At 41.2% G+C, this 24,444-nt stretch overlaps 2 protein-coding genes across 2 annotated transcripts; both read left to right on the top strand.

Annotated features, from left to right (window-relative positions):
* The first annotated feature begins 450 nt into the window (after positions 1 to 450).
* Positions 451 to 9,710, top strand: ptpn2a (protein tyrosine phosphatase non-receptor type 2a). Its single transcript, XM_038712248.1, has 9 exons — positions 451 to 657; positions 1,817 to 1,907; positions 2,004 to 2,104; positions 2,258 to 2,356; positions 4,046 to 4,183; positions 4,469 to 4,678; positions 5,611 to 5,775; positions 7,485 to 7,687; positions 7,986 to 9,710. Exons 1-9 carry the CDS (start codon positions 601 to 603, stop codon positions 8,173 to 8,175), a joined length of 1,254 nt encoding a protein of 417 aa, XP_038568176.1. The 5' UTR covers positions 451 to 600; the 3' UTR covers positions 8,176 to 9,710.
* A 710-nt stretch (positions 9,711 to 10,420) lies between these two features.
* On the top strand, positions 10,421 to 22,176 carry cep76 (centrosomal protein 76). Its single transcript, XM_038712247.1, has 13 exons — positions 10,421 to 10,771; positions 11,616 to 11,771; positions 11,990 to 12,068; positions 12,160 to 12,384; positions 12,508 to 12,693; positions 13,737 to 13,834; positions 14,047 to 14,175; positions 14,526 to 14,717; positions 17,531 to 17,697; positions 18,393 to 18,552; positions 19,827 to 20,000; positions 20,826 to 21,043; positions 21,876 to 22,176. The coding sequence occupies exons 1-13, from the start codon at positions 10,709 to 10,711 to the stop codon at positions 22,012 to 22,014; spliced, it is 1,986 nt and encodes a 661-aa protein (XP_038568175.1). The 5' UTR covers positions 10,421 to 10,708; the 3' UTR covers positions 22,015 to 22,176.
* Positions 22,177 to 24,444: the final 2,268 nt, after the last annotated feature.

Here is a 24,444-nt window from a genome sequence, read left to right as displayed (position 1 = left end):
CATAAGAAAACGTAAAACGTTAGCAACATCTTGATAAGATTTTTGCTGAACTGACGTCCTGCGGTCACTGGGGTTGCCAGATTTGGTAGCATTTTACCTGCATTTACATCGACGCTTATGTTGAAGACTTATAGGCGCGAGAACTGTGAGGCAGAAATGTTTATATAATGTTTACTGCATTTGTTAATCTAAAGTTTCCATCTGTATAACGTGACAGAACAATAAAAAAAATTTAAATATTAAAACTAATTTCGGGTTAGGCTCAACTATTCAAACTATTCAACTGTCAAAATTCAAATTCTGTTTACTGCTAGGATCAAAGTGTGATATATGTCGATATATATAATAAAACATCCGTACAGCTGTTACATGACTCGAATGATCATTTGGTGGGTTGAGATTAACGCACAACTGGCAACCCAGGTCGGCCAGCCTGCATCAGTATTGTGCAGCAGGAGCAGCAGACTCCCCGCAGGGATCCCCAGGGTTACACACACACTGCTGTTCAGATGGCTGACAGAAAGGAGTAACTTGGTGACCGGTGCTGCAGAAACTTTGTGATCATCCAGCAAGTGTCGCAGGGCACTAACTACACCAACAATGGAGCAAGAGTTTGAAGAAATTGATTCGGCCGGGAAATGGCAAAACCTTTACAATGTAAGTTAAGTCGGGACACTGGGCCTCTCGTGTTTCTATGACGATCGTTTGCTAACTTACTTAGCTAGCTAATGTGATATCCAGCCCGTTACTTCCCCCGGTATTCTGTTACTTTTAGCCGTCTGTGCGACTCGTTTAAGTGTGTTAACTTAATGGGCTTCATCACATCGCGTAGATGGTGTTTAGTGAAGAGAAGAAAGTGAGGAAACTATCAGTTCGCGCTTGTTAGTCGCTGACTTCCGTAGCTAGAAAGCTTGTAGCCAGAAAACGTGCAGCGGCACAGTCTTCACAGTTGAGCTCAGTTAGCTTAATGCTGGCTGACGCTAGCAGACGTCAGCTGCAGTTTCTGAGAACTCGTCAGGACTTCCAGAGAAGAGCGCATGTGTTTCCCCACCAGCTGTCTAAAAGCCCAGTATTTGGTTTGTAATATTTCGGTTCCGGTTTAACTGTGGCTCGGAGACTGAAATTGGTTAGCTACTAAATGGAGGATAACGTGTAACTGGAGATTTTGTAGCCAACTGATACTCTGTTTGGAAGTTACAGAAAAATATTTGCTCACACTTAAAATACCGGTGTAAACAAAAAGTTTACAAATTAATGAAGATGAGTTTCTCGTCATAGTTTGTTGAGAAATTGGAATTGTGTGTGTATATAAATATATAATGTGTGTTATGTTTACTTAAGTGTAACTATCCTCCTGTTTGTCAAAGTCTAGTGTTTTTCTTTAGTTGATTTTATTGTTATCAGTATTCGTAATAGACGTTTCTGTTTATTTATTACTGAAAAAGAGATAACAAAGTTAAAATCCAGCTGAGGCTTGGAGATCGTCGTTGGTCTCATCCCATACACTTGATGAAAATAAAAACACCGCACTCAACATCAAAATATAACGTTATCAAAATGACGATCAGAACAAGTCATGGCAGTTCAAATGACTCCAGCACAAAGACATACTGTATTATAGACCTTTTATGTGTGTGTGTGGGGCTATTTGCATGAATGCTGTCAGTATCACTAGCCACCATTTCAGTCAGGCAAGAGGTGTATATCACATTTATGAACACATTTGTCTCACAAGTGTCTCTCATCACGTCATCTAAGTCAACACAATGTGATAGTCCTAACTTCCTACATGTCTTCTTTTTTCCCCCTCCAACAGGAGATCCGTAACCAAGCCAGCGAATATTCCTACAAAGTGGCTAAACTTCCAGTGAATCGGAATTTGAACCGCTACAGAGACGTCAGCCCATGTGAGTAATACGACGAGTGAGGTTGTTAATGAAAATTTGTATTACTGCGAAATGACGTCTTGATTTGTAATTGCTCCTATGATCATCTGGTTTCAGATGATCACAGTCGGGTAAAACTTGAAAACTCTGAAAATGACTACATCAATGCAAGTTTAGTCATGGTGGAGGAAGCCCAAAGAGCTTACATTCTTTCTCAGGTACGGTGTTGCACAAGCAATGTCACTGTCTGCTTAAGTTTATATCGAATCAATCAGTGGACCATTTGAAGAAGAGCGTGCAGGATTTCATCTAGTTTTTTTTGTGAACTTTTGATAACGGCAGGTGTACATTTCTTTCTTTTGCTTCCACAGGGGCCTTTGAGGAATACATGTGGTCATTTCTGGCTGATGATTTGGGAGCAGTGTTCCAAAGCTGTTATTATGCTCAACAGAATCATTGAAAAGGGATCTGTGAGTACACCTCCGCACCTGCTGATCATTGACTTCTTAAGCCCCCATGTTGTCTGAGACATGTTTTAAGGTGTCACATCTTGATAGACACAGAGCACCTTGCATACATTGTTTGACTTTGCATGTCATTCTGTCCATTGGGACTAAATCTCTATTTAAATGTTGGCAAGGTTCCATTTTTAATTTCTATTAAAGAGATGGAATCATGCTTTTTGGCTTTTTCCCTCTCCTTTATTGAGTTATATGCCTTTTTGTGCATGCAATAGGTTTGCAAAGTGAAAAAGCCCAAAGTCCAGCCCAAAGGGAGTTCCCATCTCCCACAGAAAACTCTGCTCTGAACTGCTTAAAAACAGCTCGTTTGTAGTCCAGCGACGGTATTACTGAAAGTTCTTAAGTGTTAAGATAGGATTTTTTTGGTATAATTTGGTATTACAGAAGCAAATCCTAACTAACTTTAGGAATCCTATCTTATCTTACTTCATCCTATCTTATCTCAGGTTAGGAAGTCCTAAATACTCAATCCAACATTGGTTATTAACTTTTATGTCTGTTATCTAGCAACCGATGCAACTTTTGTCATCTCGCCGAGCTAAATGGCTTTTAATCGCTGTTTTAGCCTACATAGCCTACACTGAAAATGGAGCAGAAATTATCCAACTATCATTGGACTTCAATACAGATGACATAGGGGTGTTGGTGACCTCCGTCAAGAAATCCAAATTCACGTAACGCTTATCTGGGGAGATTAAAAAGAGAGGGTGGGCTAAAATAGTGGACACAGTCACCGCTGCATATCCGGCATCCAGCGGAGCGCTGATTGTGTCAAAAAGCAAATAAGTCTATCGACAAGTGATACGAAGAGAAAGGCAGCAGTTGTGTCCAGAGAGCAGAGGAAAACCGCTGGTGGCTCCTCCTGTGCTCCCTCACTGACCCCGTCAGAAACCCGTACTCTGCCCAGGAAGGTTAACAATGAAAGTAAAAAAATAATTATAATAAAGGCTGTGACGTCACAGGGATGAAAGCAAATGTTCTCAGTTAAAACTTTATGGATGAAAGATTAATAACTCACCACTCTGAAACTCAACAAGCTGGTCGGCAACATATACAGCTGAACTGAAGCCCTGTTTACCGGCTTCTCACTGACCCACCCTTCTCTGCTTCTGATTGGCTAGTAGTCCTTAAGTAGGAACTGCGCATGAGCAACTCCCAACAAAGATCATTTAGAGACAAGATGTATCACTCCATAGCTAAAACAAAGCCTTCAACACACAGGGTGAAAAGAGGAGCTGCAGTGTGACAAAAAATATGGTGCTTTTTGAAAATTAAACCATGTAAACCTTTTCTGGTACAACCCCTAAATAAGATTTTGAACCTGAAAATTAGCATAATACCACCTCCTTAATTTTTTGTTCAGTTTAACTAACAAAAAAATATATTTTTGAGGTTGAGTAACATTATAAGCATTGTTTGTACATAGCACATGGCTTTACATTAGTAATGGTATTTGTTGATAAAGATGGATTCCATGAATTCATGGCGTCTCTTAAAAATCCAGTCTGTGAACACCCAGCGATGAATACCCTATCAATGTGTGTTTAACCTGCAAGCTTTCAGTCAGCTTGTCCTTCAGGAGATTATGAGCATAATGCTTCCCATCCAAGACTTAAGTTTGTTCTTTTTTCTCAACAGGAAAAGTGTGCACAGTACTGGCCCACCACAGAGGAGCTGCAGATGTCTTTCACAGACACAGGGTTTGTTGTCAGGCTACTTTCTGAGGAGGACCAATCCTATTACACGATCCGAACGCTAGAACTGCAAAACACAATGGTGAGCATGAAACGCAGACTGTTAGATAACAACTATTTTTAAATGTGCAGTTGTGCAATTTCCGAGATGATATTTTGCGAGGTGAAAACTCTCAATTCCTCTGTGTCTAGTTTATGAAAATTGCAGTCTGTTACTGTGTATAAAGAATACCTTATTGCTTGTAACTATTATATTGTTGTAACATCCAGCATCGAAGTCTAAATGTATGTAGATGATAAATGTTGTGATGTCATAGGTGTGCGATGTGACAAATCAACCTGTATACATCATGTTTTTTTGCTGTAGACGGGGGAGTCTAGGGAGATCTACCACTTTCACTACACCACGTGGCCTGACTTTGGTGTCCCAGAATCTCCCGCCTCCTTCCTCAACTTCCTCTTCAATGTTCGGGAGTCCGGCTCGTTGGGCTCAGAGCATGGGCCAGCAGTGGTGCACTGCAGCGCTGGGATTGGACGCTCAGGGACCTTCGCCTTGGTGGACACCTGCCTGGTCCTGGTAAGAAAAGCGAGGTGCAATGTAAGCCAGTGCAGTCAACGTTTAAGAGGGATGTTGCCCAATGTTGAAAACAAAAGGGTTACAACATCTGCAAGTTATGGCAAGAGAGTAATGGGATATTCATGTTATGATTATACTTAGTGACGGCTGCAAAGGGAGAAGTTTTAGCATGTTGGTATCATACTTAAATGCGTTAACCCCTGGCTTGATGAATTTTAAAAAGAAAAGTAATAAATGATGTAAATACTGAATGTGATTGTACTGGTACAAACTACACGTTTTCTGTGTTTGTTTGTTTGTTTGTTTGTTTCTGTGAGGAATTATCTTCAGCCATAGAATGACAGTTGGTAGGGATGACCATAAACACTGTAAGTCTTCATAATTTGGCACTGAATACCAGTTACAATCTTCAACTTTAGAGATTGAGGTCTGGAGAAGCATGAAATTTAAAAGTGAAAGAGATCATTTTGAAATGGATCCTGTGGGAAGTGGACCCATTCAGAAATGAAATCTTTGAGTTGGCGGAACACAAACAGACCTGAAAAGGAGAAAGGAAGTGGGATAGACTGTGGTGGAAGAAGTAAAAGTAGTAATACAGCAATTACATGTGAAAGTCGTGCTTTCTAAATCTGCTTTATTACCTGCAAAATATACTTAAAGTATCAAAAGTAAAAGTACTTGTGCAGAAAAATGTCTCATGTGGCTGATACATTATTAATACTGATACTCCAATGCACATGTAGTATTTTGCTGTTGTAGCTGGTCCAAGTAGAGCAAGTTTTAACAAATGTATATACAGGTAGTTTAAGTTCATGGTTCCCAACCCAGAGTTCTTCCCCCTCCAAAGGGTCACAAAATAAATCTGAGGGCTTGTGACATGAGGTAGGAAAGTAGAAAAACACTCAGCTACACAAATCTACACTGTTTTGCAGATGGACAGGAGGAAGAACCCATCATCAGTGGACATACAGAAGGTGCTACTGGACATGAGGGAATACCGCATGGGCCTGATCCAGACCCCCGACCAGCTCCGCTTCTCCTACATGGCTGTCATCGAGGGAGCCAAGCTCATCTTGACAGACAACTCAGCAGCACAGGTAAGTCAGTCACAAAGCTGGGGAGTAACATTGCACTTGTACAACATCTCAGGCTCACGTTTGGGCTGTTATGAGATGAATTACACCTTTGGGCTGAGCTCAAGTGTCAGTGAAAGTCTGACCTCTTGAGACTGTACACGTGATTGCCTGAGTCTGCAACTTGATTCCATGGAATACAGGCTGTTACTGAAACCACCGTGCTGTCTGTTTTATACAGTTTTAGTTAATGCGCTGAAACAGGCATTGTTGCACTTTCAGTTTATATTTGACGTGTACTTTGATTTTTTGTTAGTTTGGCCCATGTCCAATCAGCTAACATAGAGAGGGAGGGGATTATGACCTATACTGTAGCCACCACCAGGAGGCGATCGATATGTTGATACGTTGTGGCTTCACTTTTGGGGAGCTGTCATTTGCTGTCCAATCTTTATAAACAGTCAGTGATTATATACACATAAGCTGTTTTATAGGCTGTGTTCATATTTTCACCTTATTGTGTCTAGTTGAGTTAGCTGTTTTTAAAGGATCAGTTCAGATTTCAGTCTGTTCTTTCAGTACTCACATGCCACAAGTACACAGGCCTTTTCACAGCACACATTTTGACTCCTCATAGTAGATTGGATAAGTAGTCAATGATAACATTAACAATGGCTCTGTTCCATTCAAGTGTACCAGTACGCCATGACAGTGTGATCCAGCATGCACAATACCAGGACCCTTGAGCTGAAGCAGCTAAATGGGATTAAGCCATCATTACTTTACACCTTAAGCTTTGTTTATACTCCTGCGTCAGGGCTATGTGAATGCGCACGTAGGTAGGAATTTATACTTGTGCGTCTGTGTCTCAGTCGTTCTGCAATTACACCGTGTACACTGTGTTGACTTTTGCCGGCCGAGCAGGTTAATTTCCGGTTTAGCCCTCGGCTAACGTGAATGGGGGTAAAATTGTATACGTGCAGCTGTGACTTTTCAAAAATTAGCTACTGAATGGATCACATTCTAATAGCGGAACAAGTAATTTCGCTCAGGTTGCGACGATCAAATATATAGATCCAACATGTTACAGCAGCTAATTTGGCCGCTAGGAAAATTTGCTTAAAAGCATGGGCACTTCCTGTCGGCTCTGAGGCATTGCGAGGCTACCCACCCGACCAATCACAGTTATTATGGTCTGCATTGCCTCGACTTGTAGTTACATTTTTGAGGAGGTGCATGTCAGGCGACAGCGTAGGTGACAGCATAGGGTACAAGGCTATGCACAGGCTATGCCGTTGATTTGTCGCATAAGTATAAATTGCACCTCACACCTATGCTTTTCCTACTGTGACATGTCAAAATGTCTTCTGTGAAAAGTGCATATTGGTATGCATATTTAGTTAATGGGTTAAAACGTCTACCAGTATAAGATTAAACGTCTTTCAGCAGCTTAGCTCTGCCATTTGAATGTTGTTGCAGTGCCTTTGGCAAAGGAAATCTACCTTTGAGAAGCCCACAGAAAACACAGCCACTAGTTTCATGCTTGAAATTCTGCCAAGAGGAGCTTCAAATGCAACTTAATATGATATACATAGGCTATTTAACAATCTGAATTTCTATTTGCCCATTTTACTTTTCTTTTTTTGTTGTGTAAACTAAAACAATTTATAAACACAAAGTTGAATTTGGTGGAATTCACCTCGTGTTGTGTCTTTGTGTCCTTTCGCCTGTAGCACTGCAAGCAGAGAGTGGTGTCTAGAGATAACTTGGAGCCAGAGCTGCCCCCTCCACCACCTCCGCCCAGACCTCACCTCAACGACAGCAGGCCCAACGGTCAGCCGGGACCCTGCCTGGAGCCTCAGGCTGCCTCAGAAGACCACCTGCCGGCAGGAGATCCAGACAGCCAAGACCACAACACGGCAGAGAACTCTGGGCAGTAAGTAACAGCTCAGGAGTTTTTCTCACGTTCATTGTAAAGAAAGTTTTAAATACTGCACTAGCTTTGGATTCGACAGTGTGAACGGACTTGCTTTCCAAGCTCAGTTTAATGATTTTGTTTACCTAGAGAAACTGATCTCTAACCCTCTTCTTCTTCTTCTTCCTACAGTTTCATTTGTCATTCTTATGTAATGATTCTTTAATTCTCTGGCACATTGGAGCACTGTGCACAAGATCGATTGGATTTTGTCACTGTTGTTTGCTGACTACTTACCCCTACCCGTCTCTTATTTCAGTGTCAGAAAGCGACACCGTGAGGAGAGGATCTCCAGCACCTCACAGAGGGTCCAGCAGATGAAACAGAGACTGACCGACTCGGAGAGGAAACGAGAGAAGTGGCTGTACTGGAGACCCATTCTGCTCACCGTCAGTGCTGGGGCAGCTCTGACTGTCGGCCTGCTGGTGTACTGGATGTACTCCCAGTGAAACACTCTGGGTCGCTTAAAACTGACTCCTATTTTGCACCAGTACCTGGGATTAGGTACTTCTATAAGTAGATTTTAGATGGTAATATGTGCATAACTGAGGGTATTTATTTCTTAAGGTCAAAATGCAGGAGCGCTAGATCAAATGATTGTGTGTATATTTTTCATGTAAGATCTAAAAAATAGTAACATCTCAGGATCTTGGTGCCAGCACGATGATATAATTTCCTTTACTTCTTGCCACTGTTGATGAATGTACTGTATCATAGCAAATTGCTTTAAAAGAAGCGTACGAAAGGTGCAGTACAAAGCAAAAAAAAAATAAAAAATTGACAGGTTTGTTTTTGCATTGTGTGTTGATCATCTGTGGTCACACTTTGCATTTAAAAGTGACTTGTGTTGACTGTCCATCCTACCATAGATACGTGGGAAGCCTCCAGAGCCTAGAGGTCAGCCATGACATTTGTTTTTGTGTAATGAAATTTGCATTTCATGCATGCGTTTAGAGGTTTTCTAGAGCACCACTTGTTCTTCCATTAACATTTTGCAGGGCATCCCAATAATGGTCAGATATGTATTTTTGTGAGACTGGACACTTCATGGGGAGCTGCCTTGCTGATGTTTCAAACTCTGCTAGAATGTTAACCTTTTTAGTGTCTGTTTTATGAGCACGTGTTTTTTCATAGGTTTTGTTTGTCACATGGATCCATACAAGCTGTCAGGTTGCTCACCGCTTAGTGTGTGTATTTACCCACTGGATGGGCTCGTGTGTGTGTGTGTGTGTGTGTGTGTATGTTATCAGGTTATCCCACTGTTGTTTTTGAGGAAACCAAAGCAAAGCTGTCCGTTTTTTGAAAGGTAACCGCCAGACAAGCTGTTAAATAATGAAACCTTGTACCCCCATTATGTGGAATGTTTTGTTCCCTGTTGGATCTCTTGTCATTTTATTTGTCACAGAATTGGTTTTCAATTGACTGGGACCAATCTAAAGCTAAAATAGTGCATTTTAGAAGTTTGAGCAGAGCACCTTTTGATAGGAGTCCAGTTAGGAGAGAACGACGGCATACACGTCTTCACCTGGTTGTTTGCTGGTCGAGATACCTTTTGTAATGTGCCTTGAAGTGAATTAAATGGGACAATGTACGCTCCAAGGTTTCCTAGCATGGTCTTAACAGATAAAGGTTTGTGTAAGCTGTTGTTCCCCACATAACCTGAGTAACATGTTAGGACTGCACTGGTTTGTTGTAGCTGGAGGTGTGATTCATAAATTGTATCAGAGTTGATTGCACACCAAACGTGTCATAAGCATGTACCTGACTCCTGAGATTAATTGATGTGTTCCTGATTGGCTAGTTATCATTGTTGGACTGTTGGCTTTTACTCACTTCTCATTTAACCCAGAAGAGATGCGTTTGGCCATAACATTCCATTTATCCTTGTTTTCCACATAAATATATTTCAGGGGAGTTTTGTACATTGCTGAGCTGCAGTGAGAACATTACAGATGTGTGTTTTGAAAAAATAAAATAAAATAAAGCAGCCAAAACACAAAGTACTTCTTTAAAATAAAAACATTCATCCTTTTTTTACCAAACCCTGCTTGTTCACTTGTGTTTTTTTTCCTTATTACAGTGTCAGTAAAGCAGCTTCAGTATCCACCCACAGCTCTCCCCATGTCTGCAGTGCTGGGCTGTGTTTTACTGATAATTTCATTCTGACCGTGAGCTAAATCAGTGAAGCCAGACTGGAGGCCCCTCACCCTGGCTTCCAGGAAATGAGTCAATATTTCAAGAAGAGGCCTTGGTCATATTGACTGCTGTAGTAATTTAATTTTCTTTTTTTATGTGGGATGGAGGTACTGTATTTGTTGTATGAGCTGTTCAATACAAGAAACAGAATGCAGATTTCTTCCCCCTCTTTTTCTTGTTTAATATATAATCATATAAATGCTATATATTAAGTAAAGAAACGTCTACGTTGACTTAAATATAAAACAGGTTGATTTAATATAAAAAAAAAAAAAAAAAATAGTAAGAGGTAGAAAGATCTTACAGGCCTGTTAATGCAAACTACAATTTGGACTACAAAAGGGGCCTTTACTGGTTGACGCAGATCGTGACGACAACAGGGCAACCGATACAATCCCTGCAAAAAAATGGCAAACATTTGTTCAGCCAAAATTATATAAACGTCACCTAAAATTAAGTATCCCGTCAGGAATAGCTAATTTTGTGTGTATTTCTTTTTTCTAGGCCGGAATTGTTATATACATACAGATTTTTGGCCACAGGACGCTGTGAGGCACCAGAGGCACCGCGTTCCCGCTTGACTTTCCGCCACAGTTTAAACGGGTAGTTGGGATCATCCATAGGCTGTCCAAAAAATTTGGTTGTCTTACTGACAACAAATGTTTACAAGGATCAAATGTTGCTCATAAACGATAACTACAGTTGTTGGTAGTTCCCGATAGCACCCGGTTAACTTACTAAGCTATTTTTGGACCCAAACTAGCTAGCGAGGGCTCATCAACTGTAATGTCTCTGCCTCCAGAGAAAGCTTCCGAGCTGAAGCAAATCATTCACAACCATCTGCTCAAGGTGAGCGAACTACATAGCTTTTATTTCCTTAAGGTTAAATGTGTTGCGTTATTTAACAAAAGTCCGTTTGTGTCCTGTAATTCTTTAGACACATTGTTTAGCAGTTACGCATTTGTGTTGTCTTGAAGGAAGACAGGAACAACGGGTTGCGCCAAATGCCATTCAAATATATAGCAAATTAATATCTACTTGCGTATTGACAAAAGTGCTCACACGATGAATCAATTAACGATCAAGCACCACTTAACTTCGTCTTTTATTAAGTTCGGCTGTATGTATGTCGTTATTTGAAACATTATTCAGTTGTTTCCACCTTTTGTCAATGTGCAAAATAGGTCAGATGAGTAGCAGTAGGTAGAGATGCACTGATACAGGAATATTTGAGGCTATTTTGTATTCTTATTGTTTTTGTCCTTGTAACTGTAACTGCTTTATGTGTTTACATGAAGATATTCATGTCTGAAAAGCATATTCTATTTTGATCCTGCAATTACACTTCAACAAATCAACAGAAAACATGGGTGGGAAATATTAAGCTTCACAAAAACTTGTTGGTGCCGCTATATTTACACACTTCAAAACTATTGTTTGTTTGAATTGCTTCTTGTAGGACCACCTAAAAAATCTTTCTCATCAGGCCGGCATTTTTATTAATCGTGAATTCGCTGTGGGGTGGGGAAAGCCACAGATAAAAAAATAACCTTACATGAAAAGGAGTCTGTCTTAAGAAGCTATTCAGATATGTCATAGAAGGTTGGTGAGCTCTGAGACATCTCTTTGCGGCTCTTGTTTAGGGTGAAGTGTATGGGAATGTGATGTTTATTTTGTGTCTCCTGGTTATCAGATGGATATCCACGGGAAGATCCGAGAGGTGCTGGCTGAGACTGTGAGGGATGACCAAGGTCCAGCACATCGATCTCTGTCTGAGGCAGATTTCCTACGTGCTCTGCAGCGCAGGGGCATCATAGATGATGTGATGAAGGACCTACATTTTACCCAGGTTGGCCAGCAATTTTTAGACTGACATAGTTAATGATTAGGTTGAGAGCAGTTCACTTCAATTCATTCAAGTGAAAATTGACTCTTCCTAACTTAATGTAAAAAACTTTCTTGAACTTGAACCCATGTGTGGATAACGATTTCTCCTCTGTATGAATTGTATAAAGTCAGTCACCTGCTGACTCTTGGTCCTTTTGTCATGTTGGTTTGCTTTGGTAGGAAGGATCCACAGAAACAGGGTCACCTTCAAAACCTGCAACTCACTTTGTTGATAAGAATATTACACATCTGGAAAAAAGTAAGAAACACCATTTAGAGTCCCGAATAAACCAACATAATAGCATAGCCTATTTTCCTCACGTTGTGCTTGTTCTTTGTCATTCTCTCAGCCAACATCGATCCATCCAGGCGGTACCTGTATCTCCAAGTGCTTGGTGGTAAGGCCTTTCTGGAGCACCTTCAGGAGCCAGAGCCTTTACCTGGTCAGGTGTGTTCTACATTTATGCTCTACCTACACTTCCGCAACCAGAGGTTTCGCTCAAAGCCAGTGCCCTGTGCCTGCGAACCTGATCTGAAGGAGGGCTTCCTCTTAGAGATCCACAGAGATGGCATAGGTACGTTTGAATTGGCACTGTTGGTGTCAGTCAGGACCAACGGTTGTTATGCTCTTGCTTCATGTTGCCTAATACATCGTCAGTACTGTGTTTGTACGTTTGTTTTTACTTTTGGCACTGCAGGAGAGGGCAGTAAAATGGCGGATGCGACCACCATGCTGTCTATGTGTGACCCGGTTCACTTGGTACTGATCAAGACTGACACCTCCAGTGAGACAACGCTGGTCTCGTCCTACTTCCTGGACTGGAGGGCAGTGCTCAGCTCGCCCAGTGGGAAGACCTGCTTTGCTGTGGAGCTGATGGGAGTTGGTGAGGAAGGGTGATTCTGCTGCAGTAACTACAAGAGTGAATTATTCATGTATTTTACAAGGTAACACCTCTATGGCTAAAAGTGAAGAATGATGAATGCAGTTCATTGGTAGGTTAGAGCAGAGTAGAGTAGTTTATTGTGTCATGTACATATACAGTATCTCACAAACACTGAATAAATGACGCTTTGCTACAAGTAGTGAGTGTGCAGCTTGTATAACAGTGTAAATTTGCTTTCCCCTCAAAATAACACATCACTCAGCCATTAATGTCTAAACCGCTCGCAACAAAGGTGAGTACACCCCTAAGTGATAAGTAAAGAGACAGGAGCTTGTTTCAGACAGAGGCTGAAATTAAGGCCTATATGAATTTTTTTTTATTTGAACTTTGAATCATGCAAAGCTCCCATACAGGAGTCACAGAACTACAATATAGGACTGGAAATGCAGTATAATAGTGCTCCTTTAACATTAAATTCCAAACTAAATAGTAAATCTGTCACACAAAGGTTATGTGTGGCAGACATTTCATTTATTTAAAAAAGATAACCCTTAAATTATCATACACTAAGAAATAAGACAGAGAAAATGGACTTAATCTTCTGTCTCACCTTAATCACATAACAAACAAAGCCTTTTCTCTTCTGGGAGACCACTAAACCTTCCTGTTTCTTCAGCTAATGTACCTGAATGCAACTGTGCACACAGAGATTGTTTGGTTAAATTCTTCTTCACATCAGGCTGAAATCGCAGGGACAGAAAACTAGCTGTAATTATAACACTGTTGCGCTATTAGTCATCCTACTATGTAACCACTTGCATCATCTGTTGTAATTAAGAAGATTTTGTTTACAAATGCTTTTATTCACACATCCATCCTGTATGTTGCCTGTTAGAAAGCATTATGAATTACACTATAAATGTAATATAACTCATTTATATTACCTAATTGTAATATATTCTAACCGACTGCGTATGTTGTTTCATTATATTTGTAGCTGGCTTACAATGAAGCAGTGTCTGCTTTTGTGTGTGTGTCACCAGGAAGTGAATGTAAAGTCCCAGCTGGTGTTTTGACTGTCAGTCTGGAGCTCTACCCTCCTCTCACAGAGACTCTGGCCGCTGACATCATCAGCACACAGGTCAGCTCACTGGAGTCTCTTTATCTGTCTGTCCTCTGTTTATTCATCTGCTTCATTAATCATGAATAAAGTAAAACCCTTGAACTAATAGTGAATCGTCACAACAGAATTCCATTTATGCTGGTGAGAATCGATCGGAGTTGATACAACGGCAGCGCTGTAAAAGAAACATCAAAGCTCTATATTTAGTCATTGATGTGTTTCTCGTTCAGCAATCACTGGAGAGGCAGAGGACGGCAGAGAAGGAGAGATTCTTCTTGGTTTATGCCAAACAGTGGTGGAGGGAGTTCCTTGAGATACGTCCATCACACCAATCAAAAATGGTCAAGATCTTTGCACAGGTTCGTCTAAATGCACATGTGTATTAAAACTTTATATCACATAGTTTTGCAACCTTTTTTAATCAGGCAGTTTCTTTACAAAGTTTTTATTAACAATAGACCTGTGGAGTGAATAGCAGAGGGATTGGGCTACATATATATGCAGACACTGACTAGGGAGTTCTTCAGAACAATGTAATTAATTTAATATTTGCTGCTCACATACTGGTTAGATGTGTTAGTGGTGTGGGGAGAGGACTCCTAATATTCCTAACCAGTTTAGAGACTACTGAATCTTGAACTTCTTCAAATGAATCCCCGGCTCCAGGCTGTCCCATTACCTGTGGGTTGCGTCTCTGTGCTCTCCACAGGATGAGAACGGCGTCAACAGGCCTGTGTGTTCCTACGTGCGTGTCCTCCGGGCCGGCCGGCTGTTGGAGAGTCCTCGACAGGCGGTGCGCTTCGTCAGCCTGCTCGCCCACGAGAAAGCCCCGGTGGTGGGAGGAGGCGGCGGCAAGCAGGAACAGTGGTGCACATTAATGGCTTTCCTGTGTAGAGGGAAGGTAAGGAGAACTGGTCGGCTTCTCGGCAGCCACAACAGAGATGGACTCATTTTTCAGATGACAATGCCCTTACTGTATTGCCACTTCCTTACTGTCAGAGACAATGGAGATTTATAGATTTTCGCCCCAAAGCGGTATGTGTTTCACTAGTTATTCCAAATGGAAATAAATCATACACATACATTTATTTTAATAATCTATTTACACATTCATTTGAATCTTTCTTTTTTTCAGGATGTGTTTCCTGTACTATTACTTTTTGTGATTTAGTATCTAGTTTGTGATATGCTGTCTTTGAGTAAGTGCAAGGCAGTCGGCCAGATTCTCCATTTGGCCTCTCTTTAATAGCACTGTTATTATTAGTATGACTATTCCTTTGGTCTGTCAGACTGTCCAAGCAGTTTGGGCATATCTAAGAGTACATCATTCTGGAAATAATAACACTACTAATAAGTAGTGGAGTGAAGTTTGCGTGTTATTTATTTGACCAATGGAGATAATTCAGTCCAGTCCACAAACAACAGCCCTGTTTTGAGAATACAAAGTCCAAAAACAGCAAATGCATGCTTCTTCATCCAATCATCAGAATCACTACAAGGAGAAAAACACTGCAACACGAAACTCAAGACACACAGTCAAGACCGCAACTTGACAAACAACCTTTGTTTTCAGCACAGTGCAGCAGTTTAAACCTGCAGCCATTTAGTGGAGATAAAACAAAACATTTCCATCACATCAAATTGTAATATTTTCTCTGCGCAAACACTCCAGCCTGGGAATGGGGATGATGATTACGCTGATCTCGTCACTTGCCAAGTCCATGAACTCTAAATGTGACGTGGACATTTTTTCCGACGCAACGTTTAGACCTATTCTTGGATTGCTATGGAGCCGCTGCTGAATTGCTGCACTGCAGTCTGATGGAGCCACTTTACGTTTAGATTCAGATTTATTTAGTTCAATACCACGGTTACATGACAAGGAGTACAAACAAAATACAGAATATATCCGTTACGACTAAGCAGCGGTAACCGGCAATAAAAAAGTCCAACTTAAATTACTTTATTTTAAAGAACATTCTTCAAGAAGGAACCATATTTAATAACAAGATCACCTAAAACATAGATGGATGGTTTAAATAACGCTTTAAAGTCAAGACAGTTTCCTTTCCCTATCACTCATTATGTTTACATTCTTACAATGCGGTACTCTCTGGTCAGCTGCGTCTGCATTTCTGAGCACAGCTAATTGTGTCATTTCCTTTTTGTTTTTATGCATTCTTTGCCTTTACGTGATAGTGACAGGTGGTGAGGTAGACAGGGCGAGAGAGGGGGATGACGTGCAACAAAGGTAACCATTCAGCTACCAAGGCACTGCGATAGTGTCATTTCTGAGAAAGAAGGATCTGTGCAGGGTGGACTGACTGATGCATTTTCATCTCTCAGCTAGATAGGAATTGGGGAATTTCCCAGGCCACCACAGGATAAATGTTCCTCTCTGTCTCCTCTGTGAGCGGCTGGCAAGACAGACCCAACACACCTCTCACAAAGAGTGCCCTGTCAGCTGTGATTTATGAGTTTCATTCCAGGGAAAATTAATTTAGCCTCATCAGTCCCCAGCCCGTTTCGATGCTGCCGTCCATATTAGCACTTCTGGAGAACATCTATCATTCTGACTTGCCCGAAGCCTGAGCCAAGCGAGCAGCAGCATTACAAGCCCCCAGCTCAACCCAGGCCGCTTAACTGGAAAAGTTGTACGAGTGAAATAAGAGTTGCTTACTGTCATGGACAATTTGATGACTACAGAGCTTATTTCCTCTCCAGCAGGCTTTTCTTGTGTGTGTTCAACACTTCTGAGAAAGGCTAATAGTGCAGTAAGAACAGGATATTGTATTTCTGTTTAAACAGACTGTTGTAGTGACATGATGAATTAGACCAGCAGCGAGGATAGCGTGAAAACAGCACTAAATCTGTTCTTCTGACTACAAATAGTGACTTAAAATACATCAAAGTTACCCCATACGATCACAGTGTAGATGATGAATTTGTCTCAGACAGGGGTCACACTTTACTGTTTTTCACGTATGAATATTTTAACAAAACAGTTCTAATTTCGTTAGAGAGTCGAGCTAAATTTGAATGCACAACATTGCACATATTAGGGCCAATTTAGGAGGAGAAAAGTTGTAATAGTTTGAGAATAAAATCGTAATACCTTGTGAAAAAAACTATTTTTGAATTCGCTTTTATTATATATTATATGATTTATTTATTTATAGTTCAAGATAGAAGTCTTTATCCTCAAGTTGTTTAAAATAAAAGATTAATATTTGAGAAAGAAGTCGTATTTCTGGAATAAGGTCGTAATATTTTGGGAACCCAGTCGTAATATTTTAAGATAAGACATTAATATTTTGGGTCAAAGTCATTATTTGTAGAATAAAATTGTAATGATTCAAGATGCTAATACTAAAATACTATTTTTGATCATTAAGCCTCCAAGAAAAACAAAGAGGCTTGCTTGAGCAAGTACATTCACCAAGGAAAGCTTTTTGGAGCTTTCAACCACACCTCATGAGCTTCTGTGAATGGAGCTCTGTGAAAGTCTGAAAGTCACACCAGGGTTCAAAGAATCTGTCATAACTTTACCTCAACTGAACCAGGATATAAAAAAAAAAAACGTCCTGTTGCTCTTGAAGTACAGCTGACTTTAATGTTAAAAACAAAAGTGTGTTGGCCTTTTATTAAGGCTAAGAGAACTCTAAACACTAAACATGATGTTTCCATAATCCAAACTCTGTCTGTTCTCCCCAGGGGGACTGTGAGGATCACGCCACCCTGCTGTGCAGCCTCCTGCTGGGCTTTGGCCTGGATGCGTACGTGTGTGTGGGCACCAAAGCCAAGGGAATGCCACACACCTGGGTCCTGACCCGTGGCACTGATGGGAGCATCACCTTCTGGGAGAGTTTGACAGCTCACAGGTCCCCCACCCCCCTCCCCTTTTTTGTTGTTATCCAGACACCTGATAACGTATGTAACACAGCTGCTGTTACTGCTCCCTGTCCCCCTGGCATCAAACTAGAAATTAAACAACAACAGTGCTGTGTACTGTCGGAATAGTTCCAGCAGGTTGGACATATGAGGAAATACAGCACATTATTGAAATCTGAGAAATCATTTCAACTACAGAGGGCTTTTTTTCCCCTTCTTTTGGCCTCAGTTAGCTTATTTGAAAGTTTGTCAGCAGGATGTCTCAGAATCCCATGAATGGATTTCCATGAAATTTGGTGGCCAGGCTCTGGGCCAAGGAGCAGTTGATTACATTTTGGATAATCACTAATTTGATTATCAAGTTCTGGGATGGAGACAGACTTGATTTCAGATCTTTTGTACAATATTTTCGCAAGGACACCACAGGCCTGCTTCTTATACATTGGTGCATGTACATAGCCGTAAGAATACCTGAACCCTCAATGCACAGTAAGTCAGTGAGATAAACTAGGTCTGTGCTTACAGCTAGATGTTCCCCACCATGACTCTGGGAGCTATTTAATAGAGTGATAGGATATTTTATCACTACTTAAGTCATGACTTTATGTACATTGTAATTTTCTAACATTGTCTCTGTGTTTTGTAATGACACTGATTAGCCTTGATGTCCGATTCTTATGCTCAGATACCTGCATCAAGCCATTGACCCAGATGCCCCACCCCTGGCCCCCCAGCCCAAACCCTCCTCCCCCTACCGCACTGTGGGCTGTGTCTTTAACCACCAGACCTTCCTGGCCAACTGCCAGCCCTCCGATGCTGTGGAGCTCTGTGTCTTTGACTTCCAGGTAAGAGAATGATGTCCCTCCTCCACCACTGTCACTGGATAGGTGGGGTGGGAACCGTCACCCTGATTAAATCCATTTTATTTATATTTCACGCTCCATGGATGTATTTATTACAGTAGTTATTGAGGCTCTTTAGTGTTAAAAAATGTGCCACTGAAAAGTCATTACGTGACTGTTCACGTTGTTTTAGTTTGGCAGGTATTGTGTTATAGCCAGGGTCAGTGTTTGGTGAAATTCGTTTTAGTAGGAAAGTCTCATTTCTACTGAATATTACATTGGCCAAAGAAGATCTAATCAAATAGTAATCAGACAGATAGCGGTGATTTTAGGTCAGACAGAGGGCAGAGGTAGCCTGGAGCAGAGAGCAGTGGGCTTGTGAGTGAATGGTTATCAGCTACAGTCATCAGACGCCAGTTTGTGGGTACGGAAAATTAATCTGCGACAGTTGCTTTCATTAGCACCTGCTGTCCTGCCATGTCGCCCTAAAGCAAGGCAAACCCCCAGTGGTCACAGTGTAGGGCAGGGCTCGGCAAATAAGTCTGGCATCGGGCCAAATTTTTTCAAGCCGTTACATGGCAGGCCAGAACAAAGTCAACTTATTTTAATTCTTTGTTTTCTCATGTGCACGTTTTAGCTCTGTCGGTACTGTGCAGGACTCCTGTTAGGCAAGTTGTAAGATCAATTCCACCTAACTGTTAATATTTTTTCTCCCTTGTTAAACAAATTGATTATAAGAACTTTTGCACATGCTCACAATAAAGCATGTGCTGCGGTGTGTGTGTGCGCGTCCTGGCATTTGATCCGCATTCATAAACCTATGGACGCTTATTTTAATTTCCCTGAGGAAATTCAGGGGAATCCAATCACACATTTACTGATAGCTTTTTCAGAGGTGTGTCAAGCAACCCAGAGACTCTTTTGAATTTCCTTCAGAACTCTTCAAAGTAAAAGCTCTCAATAAACTCGACATAAAGCATTGCCGCTTTTATTTTGGAGGCACAATCACTTAAGAGGAAGTGATTATATGAGTAACTGTTGCTGTTATGACTGAGATCTGTTTCACCACCAGCCGCTATCAATTTATGTATGTTTTTATTTTTCTGCTATCAAAACAATCTGGCCGCTGGGCCAGATATTATTGCTGGCGGGCCGGTTCTGGCCCACGGGCCGCCTATTGCTGACCACTGGTGTAGGGGTTCTACTGTGTGAACAGAAAACATAAGCCTGGATCAGCTAAATGCCTGTTTTTTCCCCCCCTCTTTCTTTCCCTGCAGAATCAGTCTCGGTGGAAGGCGATGAGCGAAGAGGCTCTGAAGTCTGTTTGCGCCCCAGGCTCCACCACCTCTCTGCCCCCTCTGCCTCCACTCTGTGCCCCGTCTGTGGATTCTGCTGCTGCCAGCAATCAGCTGGAGCTGGAGATGCGCTACCTGGTCTCTGAGCACAGGAAGGTAAAACACAGTGCTAAACCAGACTTGGACCCTTGCGAGTTTTTGCTTATGTTTACCTCAACAGAGCTGTGCGGAGAAAGAGTGTTTTTGACAAGTGACAGCTATGGTTCAAGTAGCCCCTCAATAAGTGAGGAAATATAACTTTAAAAGTCTTAGTGCTTAGCTGAGGTGGAAAAGATAAGCGCATCTATAAAACTAAAAATGTGACTGTGCAGTGGTAACATAGTCAATGAATAGGTACGACACGAAGCATGTGACTTTATAATAAGCTTCCACTGAAGAGATGAAACCGTCCGATCTCTGTGGAGCGATGACTTCCTCACTTTTCTTTAATAAAACAAAAATGGTATATTTTCATCAGGTTTCCCCACACGATTTTTCATCATCTGAGGTTTGACTGGCACTCTTTTAATTACCTCATGTCATTGCTCGTAACAGTAGTGGGTGGAAACATGGTATCATTCGTGTAATGGCCCACATTTCCCATTTCAGAAAAATAGGATATTTTAATGAGATTGAATTGAAGAAGATCACGATGTGTATTGCAGAATTTTATAATGAGATAAAACACCAGGGGTAAGCAGTTCATATTTTCATCATCAATGTAATACTGTGAAATGCATTTAACAGATTGACTGAATAACTAATTTATTAAGTCTTTTGCCCGTAAGTTAATAGTGAGTGTATGCGTTAACTTTCACAATATGAATATGACACCATTGGGTGTTTTGCGTGCCCTTGACCAATTACAGGTTAGGTGTTGTGTCTTACTGTGCAATGTAAATTACTGAACAAAGTCTGGCCCGGTGGGGCTCTCTCCACCAGGACCTGGAGTTAGCGACAGTGTGGGACGACCACCTGTCCTACCTGCTGTCCTCTGCACTGTCAGCCTATGAGCTGGAGCGTTGCACTGGCGTCTCCTGCGGCAACGAGGAGTTCCAGGATGCAGTGAGGAGGGCAGTGCCAGACGGACACACCTTCAAAGGCTTCCCCATCCACTTCCTGCACCGCAACGCTCGCAGAGCCTTTGCAACCTGCCTCAGGTGAGCTGGTTCTCGGGTGTAGACTTCATGTTGCTCCAAACAAAATCTCACCGTCATACTCAATCCAACTTTTGTTTTGTGACGTCAACGTCTTGATTGCAAGTCAAGATTCAGTACTTAACGGCCATTTCAACATAGTGGATAGGGATTTGGTTTGATGAGCAACACAACAACAACAAGACAAAGCACCTCACATAGTCATGGCTAGAGCAGACACAGCTCAAACGTTCCTTAAAACAGCAATTCAACTTTAAAATATGAAGCTGTTCATATACGATTGTTAACCCCATTCAGGGAAATGGTGTAATGGAGAGCGGTGAAAGAGGCTGTGTGAAAATTTCTACAAACTGTGGAAACTAACCTGTGTAAACTGCAGTGATTTAAGCCCAATTGAGCACTGCAAACCTGCCATTTTGCCTCTGTTGGCACTGTACCTCAGGCTTATGGCAGCAAATCCCAACCAGCTGCAGTGTATTGTAGCAGATCCCGACCTCTGACCTCCCTGCGGAGAGAGAGAGAGAGCTGAGAAAATCTCTCCATCAGGACCAACTAATGTGTCTCTTTCTGCAGGTGCTCAGGGTGTTTGCATTATCAGAACAGCACAAAGCAACAGAACATTAATACATGCACACGTTTCACCTCTCACTGTTGCAAATCTGCCAGAATCGAGCACGCAGCGCTCAGCTGCGTCCTGAGCTCCTGGCAAATGACATTAGACTAGCACCATAAAAAAGTGACTCAAAGGTCACATCATCCATCTCCTGTCTTTATCCTGTGTAAGTACATAGTTTTAATATTCAATGCTCTGTGTCTCTTGTCACTTCCTGTGCAGGTCTCCATTCTGTGAGGAGATAGTGTGTTGTCGTGGCGACCACGTGAGGCTTGCGGTCCGTGTTCGCGTGTTTGTCTATCCTGAGAACGCATGTGCAGTGTGGCTCATGTTTGCATGTAAATACCGCTCCGTACTCTGACCAGCGGACTTATGGTACCCAGAAACTACCAGCCAATATTTTTAACTCTTCATTTGTACAGACATTTACAATCCGAATTGTATTTATATATCTATTTTTGTAAATAAATGGAACTTTGATCACCTCTCTTTTTAAAAGCCTTATTAAAGACATTTTCCAGTAGATGACATCTATGCTGTTTTTTTAGAATTTTTAAATGACATTAACTTTTAATGTGTCTGAACAATTCTTGAAAGTGTAGTGCATATTGCTTCGGCTCAGTTTTCACATAAAAATTACAATACTTAAAATCTTACGTAGCGCACAAAATAAAAACATACTTATATAATTTTAGTTATTGAGCATGCTGCAGAGCTGTAAATATGTGAAGTGAAGTTCAGAGTCTGACTTTATAGTAAATTCTACATCTAAACAAGACAAAACTGTTGTTTTCTGCATGAGTTGCCTGTTTCTGTGTTCTGTAACACAAAACCTTTTGAGGTGTCCGTATTCTGAGGATTACTGTAATCATGTAAAATACATTAAGCTACAGTTACAATGTAAAGGTGGAAAGTATATAACGTTAAACCACAATTTACACTCGATGCATTGCAATATTTTCACGGTAATCAAAAGGAAAGAAATGTATGGCAGTGGCGGTGAAGTAATTTGCAATTATTTTGCAATTGCCTACCAGAGTAACATTATGAATAAAGGATAAATGCTTGTAAACTCATGTTGCATTGATTCAGGGATCAGTACCAGGAATATAATTAAATGAGGTGGTTGTAGTCTGAGGACTGACCATGTGATTTAGTGTTTTGCACTTTGTTTGTAAGGGCAGCATTATGTGTTTAAAGGTAAGATTTAGGAATTCAATTTGGCTCTTTGCATTAAGAATCAAAACTGAGCCAAAGCCATTGTAAAATACTGTAATATATGAATTTGTAATACCTTAATACAGCACTAGATGGCATGTTAGGACAAATTTTGACTCACTGGTTGCAGCTGCAGGCTCTGTTTCGCTCTGACCTGTTTGATCCGATCCAGTAGACCTGTATGCTTCCAGCTCTTAAGAGCAGCTTTAAATACATGAGTGCGTTCACTTTACTGGTCCACACCAGCGCTGATAGCCTGACAGAGCATGATCAGTGGGTGTATGTCTAATCAATAGAGGTGTTTCAAACAGTTCATGCAAAACAGGAAGACTAACTGGAAACCTACACCATTGGGAAAACTAAAGAATTAAATTTAAGTTAGTTTACGTTGCAAAATCCTAAAGATATTTTTTCTTTTGGTGCAGTAGGAGAAGCCACAGTAAAGCCATTATTCTGGCTTCAGAGCTGCTGAAACCACACAGGCCAATGTTGATTTCTAATTTGAGACTGACTGTGAAATTGCATAGAGGGTGAAGTGACAGCAGCCTGGTTGAGTGACTTATTGTGCGGTTAGGAGAAGTCAACTCTGAAAGTTTTGCATGATTTAAGTGCTCTACTAATTGACACGCAGAGGGTAGTTTTGTTTTTATGGAGTGCTTTGCTCTGCTCCTTTGTTTTTTTTTCCGCTCCGTGCAATATTGCGCAGTGCTGTTTGGAGTTCTGGGGGAATCGTTGACACATCAGCCCAAACTTTGACAAGAAGCCTGTGAGGATGGCCAATTAATTTGATTTTTCCGGGAGCTAATTTGCAATTCTGCATTTGCCCCAGAGTTGTTGAACATGAGGATCAGGAGGGAGGCTGAAAGAGCGAAATAGAGAGCTAATGAATAATTCCTCCCTTTTTCAGAATGTCACACACACATGCACACCTCCGCTCCACTCATTACTTTATACCACAGGAAGAATATATACAGCAAAGGAAGTGTTTGATGCTGGGAACTCAGGTATGTTTTCAGCTCATATTAAACAGCAGCGCTCAGGTGTAATTGACTAATAGGTCCTGTGGGACAGGAGCTACTGTGTAAAACAGGAAGAAAAGAGGGTGGATGTTGGTTTTCGACCAAAACCATCACTCACACCTTGCATCTCAACACTGCTGCTGACATGACAAGTTGATCAAATTAAACATTTTTGTACAAACTGTCGGTCTGTGTGTATGTGTTAGCATCACCTTTTAGTTTGCATGCTGCATGTGTTACAGTAAAGAGAACATACATTTTTATCATAAACAAAACAACAAGTTGATTATGTAACACGAGTTCAGTTTCACAGTATAAATAAATAGCTTTGCAGCCTGTGTTTTGGTAATTATAATGGTAATAAACTGGATGAGATAGAATAAACTCGCAGGTGGAAATTATTTTCCAATTTAGTTTGAATTATCGTGCGCACACTATTTTTTCACACATAATCAACTTCCTCTTCTGAGGTGGCATAAGCTGCTAATGAGTGTTTTCCATCCGTAGACTTAAACTGCAGTTCACAAGTTTTATCAATAACTGCATCATCAGAG

Source organism: Micropterus salmoides, unplaced genomic scaffold (genome assembly GCF_014851395.1).
Source record: "Micropterus salmoides isolate LMB-PRFRI ecotype aquatic unplaced genomic scaffold, ASM1485139v1 Ms_hic_scaffold_11, whole genome shotgun sequence".
Taxonomy (NCBI): domain Eukaryota; kingdom Metazoa; phylum Chordata; class Actinopteri; order Centrarchiformes; family Centrarchidae; genus Micropterus; species Micropterus salmoides.
The sequence above is the reverse complement of the archived record's forward strand: the minus strand, read 5'-3'. Positions and strand labels throughout refer to the sequence as shown.

Excerpts from the sequence above, each read along its gene's own strand:
- ptpn2a (XM_038712248.1), top strand. The coding sequence starts at position 601 with ATGGAGCAAGAGTTTGAAGAAATTGATTCGGCCGGGAAATGGCAAAAC. Across the intron at positions 4,679-5,610 it reads TGGACACCTGCCTGGTCCTG|ATGGACAGGAGGAAGAACCC; the intron begins GTAAGAAAAGCG and ends ACTGTTTTGCAG. Across the intron at positions 5,776-7,484 it reads CAGACAACTCAGCAGCACAG|CACTGCAAGCAGAGAGTGGT; the intron begins GTAAGTCAGTCA and ends TTTCGCCTGTAG.
- cep76 (XM_038712247.1), top strand. The coding sequence starts at position 10,709 with ATGTCTCTGCCTCCAGAGAAAGCTTCCGAGCTGAAGCAAATCATTCAC. Across the intron at positions 13,835-14,046 it reads CTGACATCATCAGCACACAG|CAATCACTGGAGAGGCAGAG; the intron begins GTCAGCTCACTG and ends TTTCTCGTTCAG. Across the intron at positions 20,001-20,825 it reads TGGTCTCTGAGCACAGGAAG|GACCTGGAGTTAGCGACAGT; the intron begins GTAAAACACAGT and ends TCTCTCCACCAG.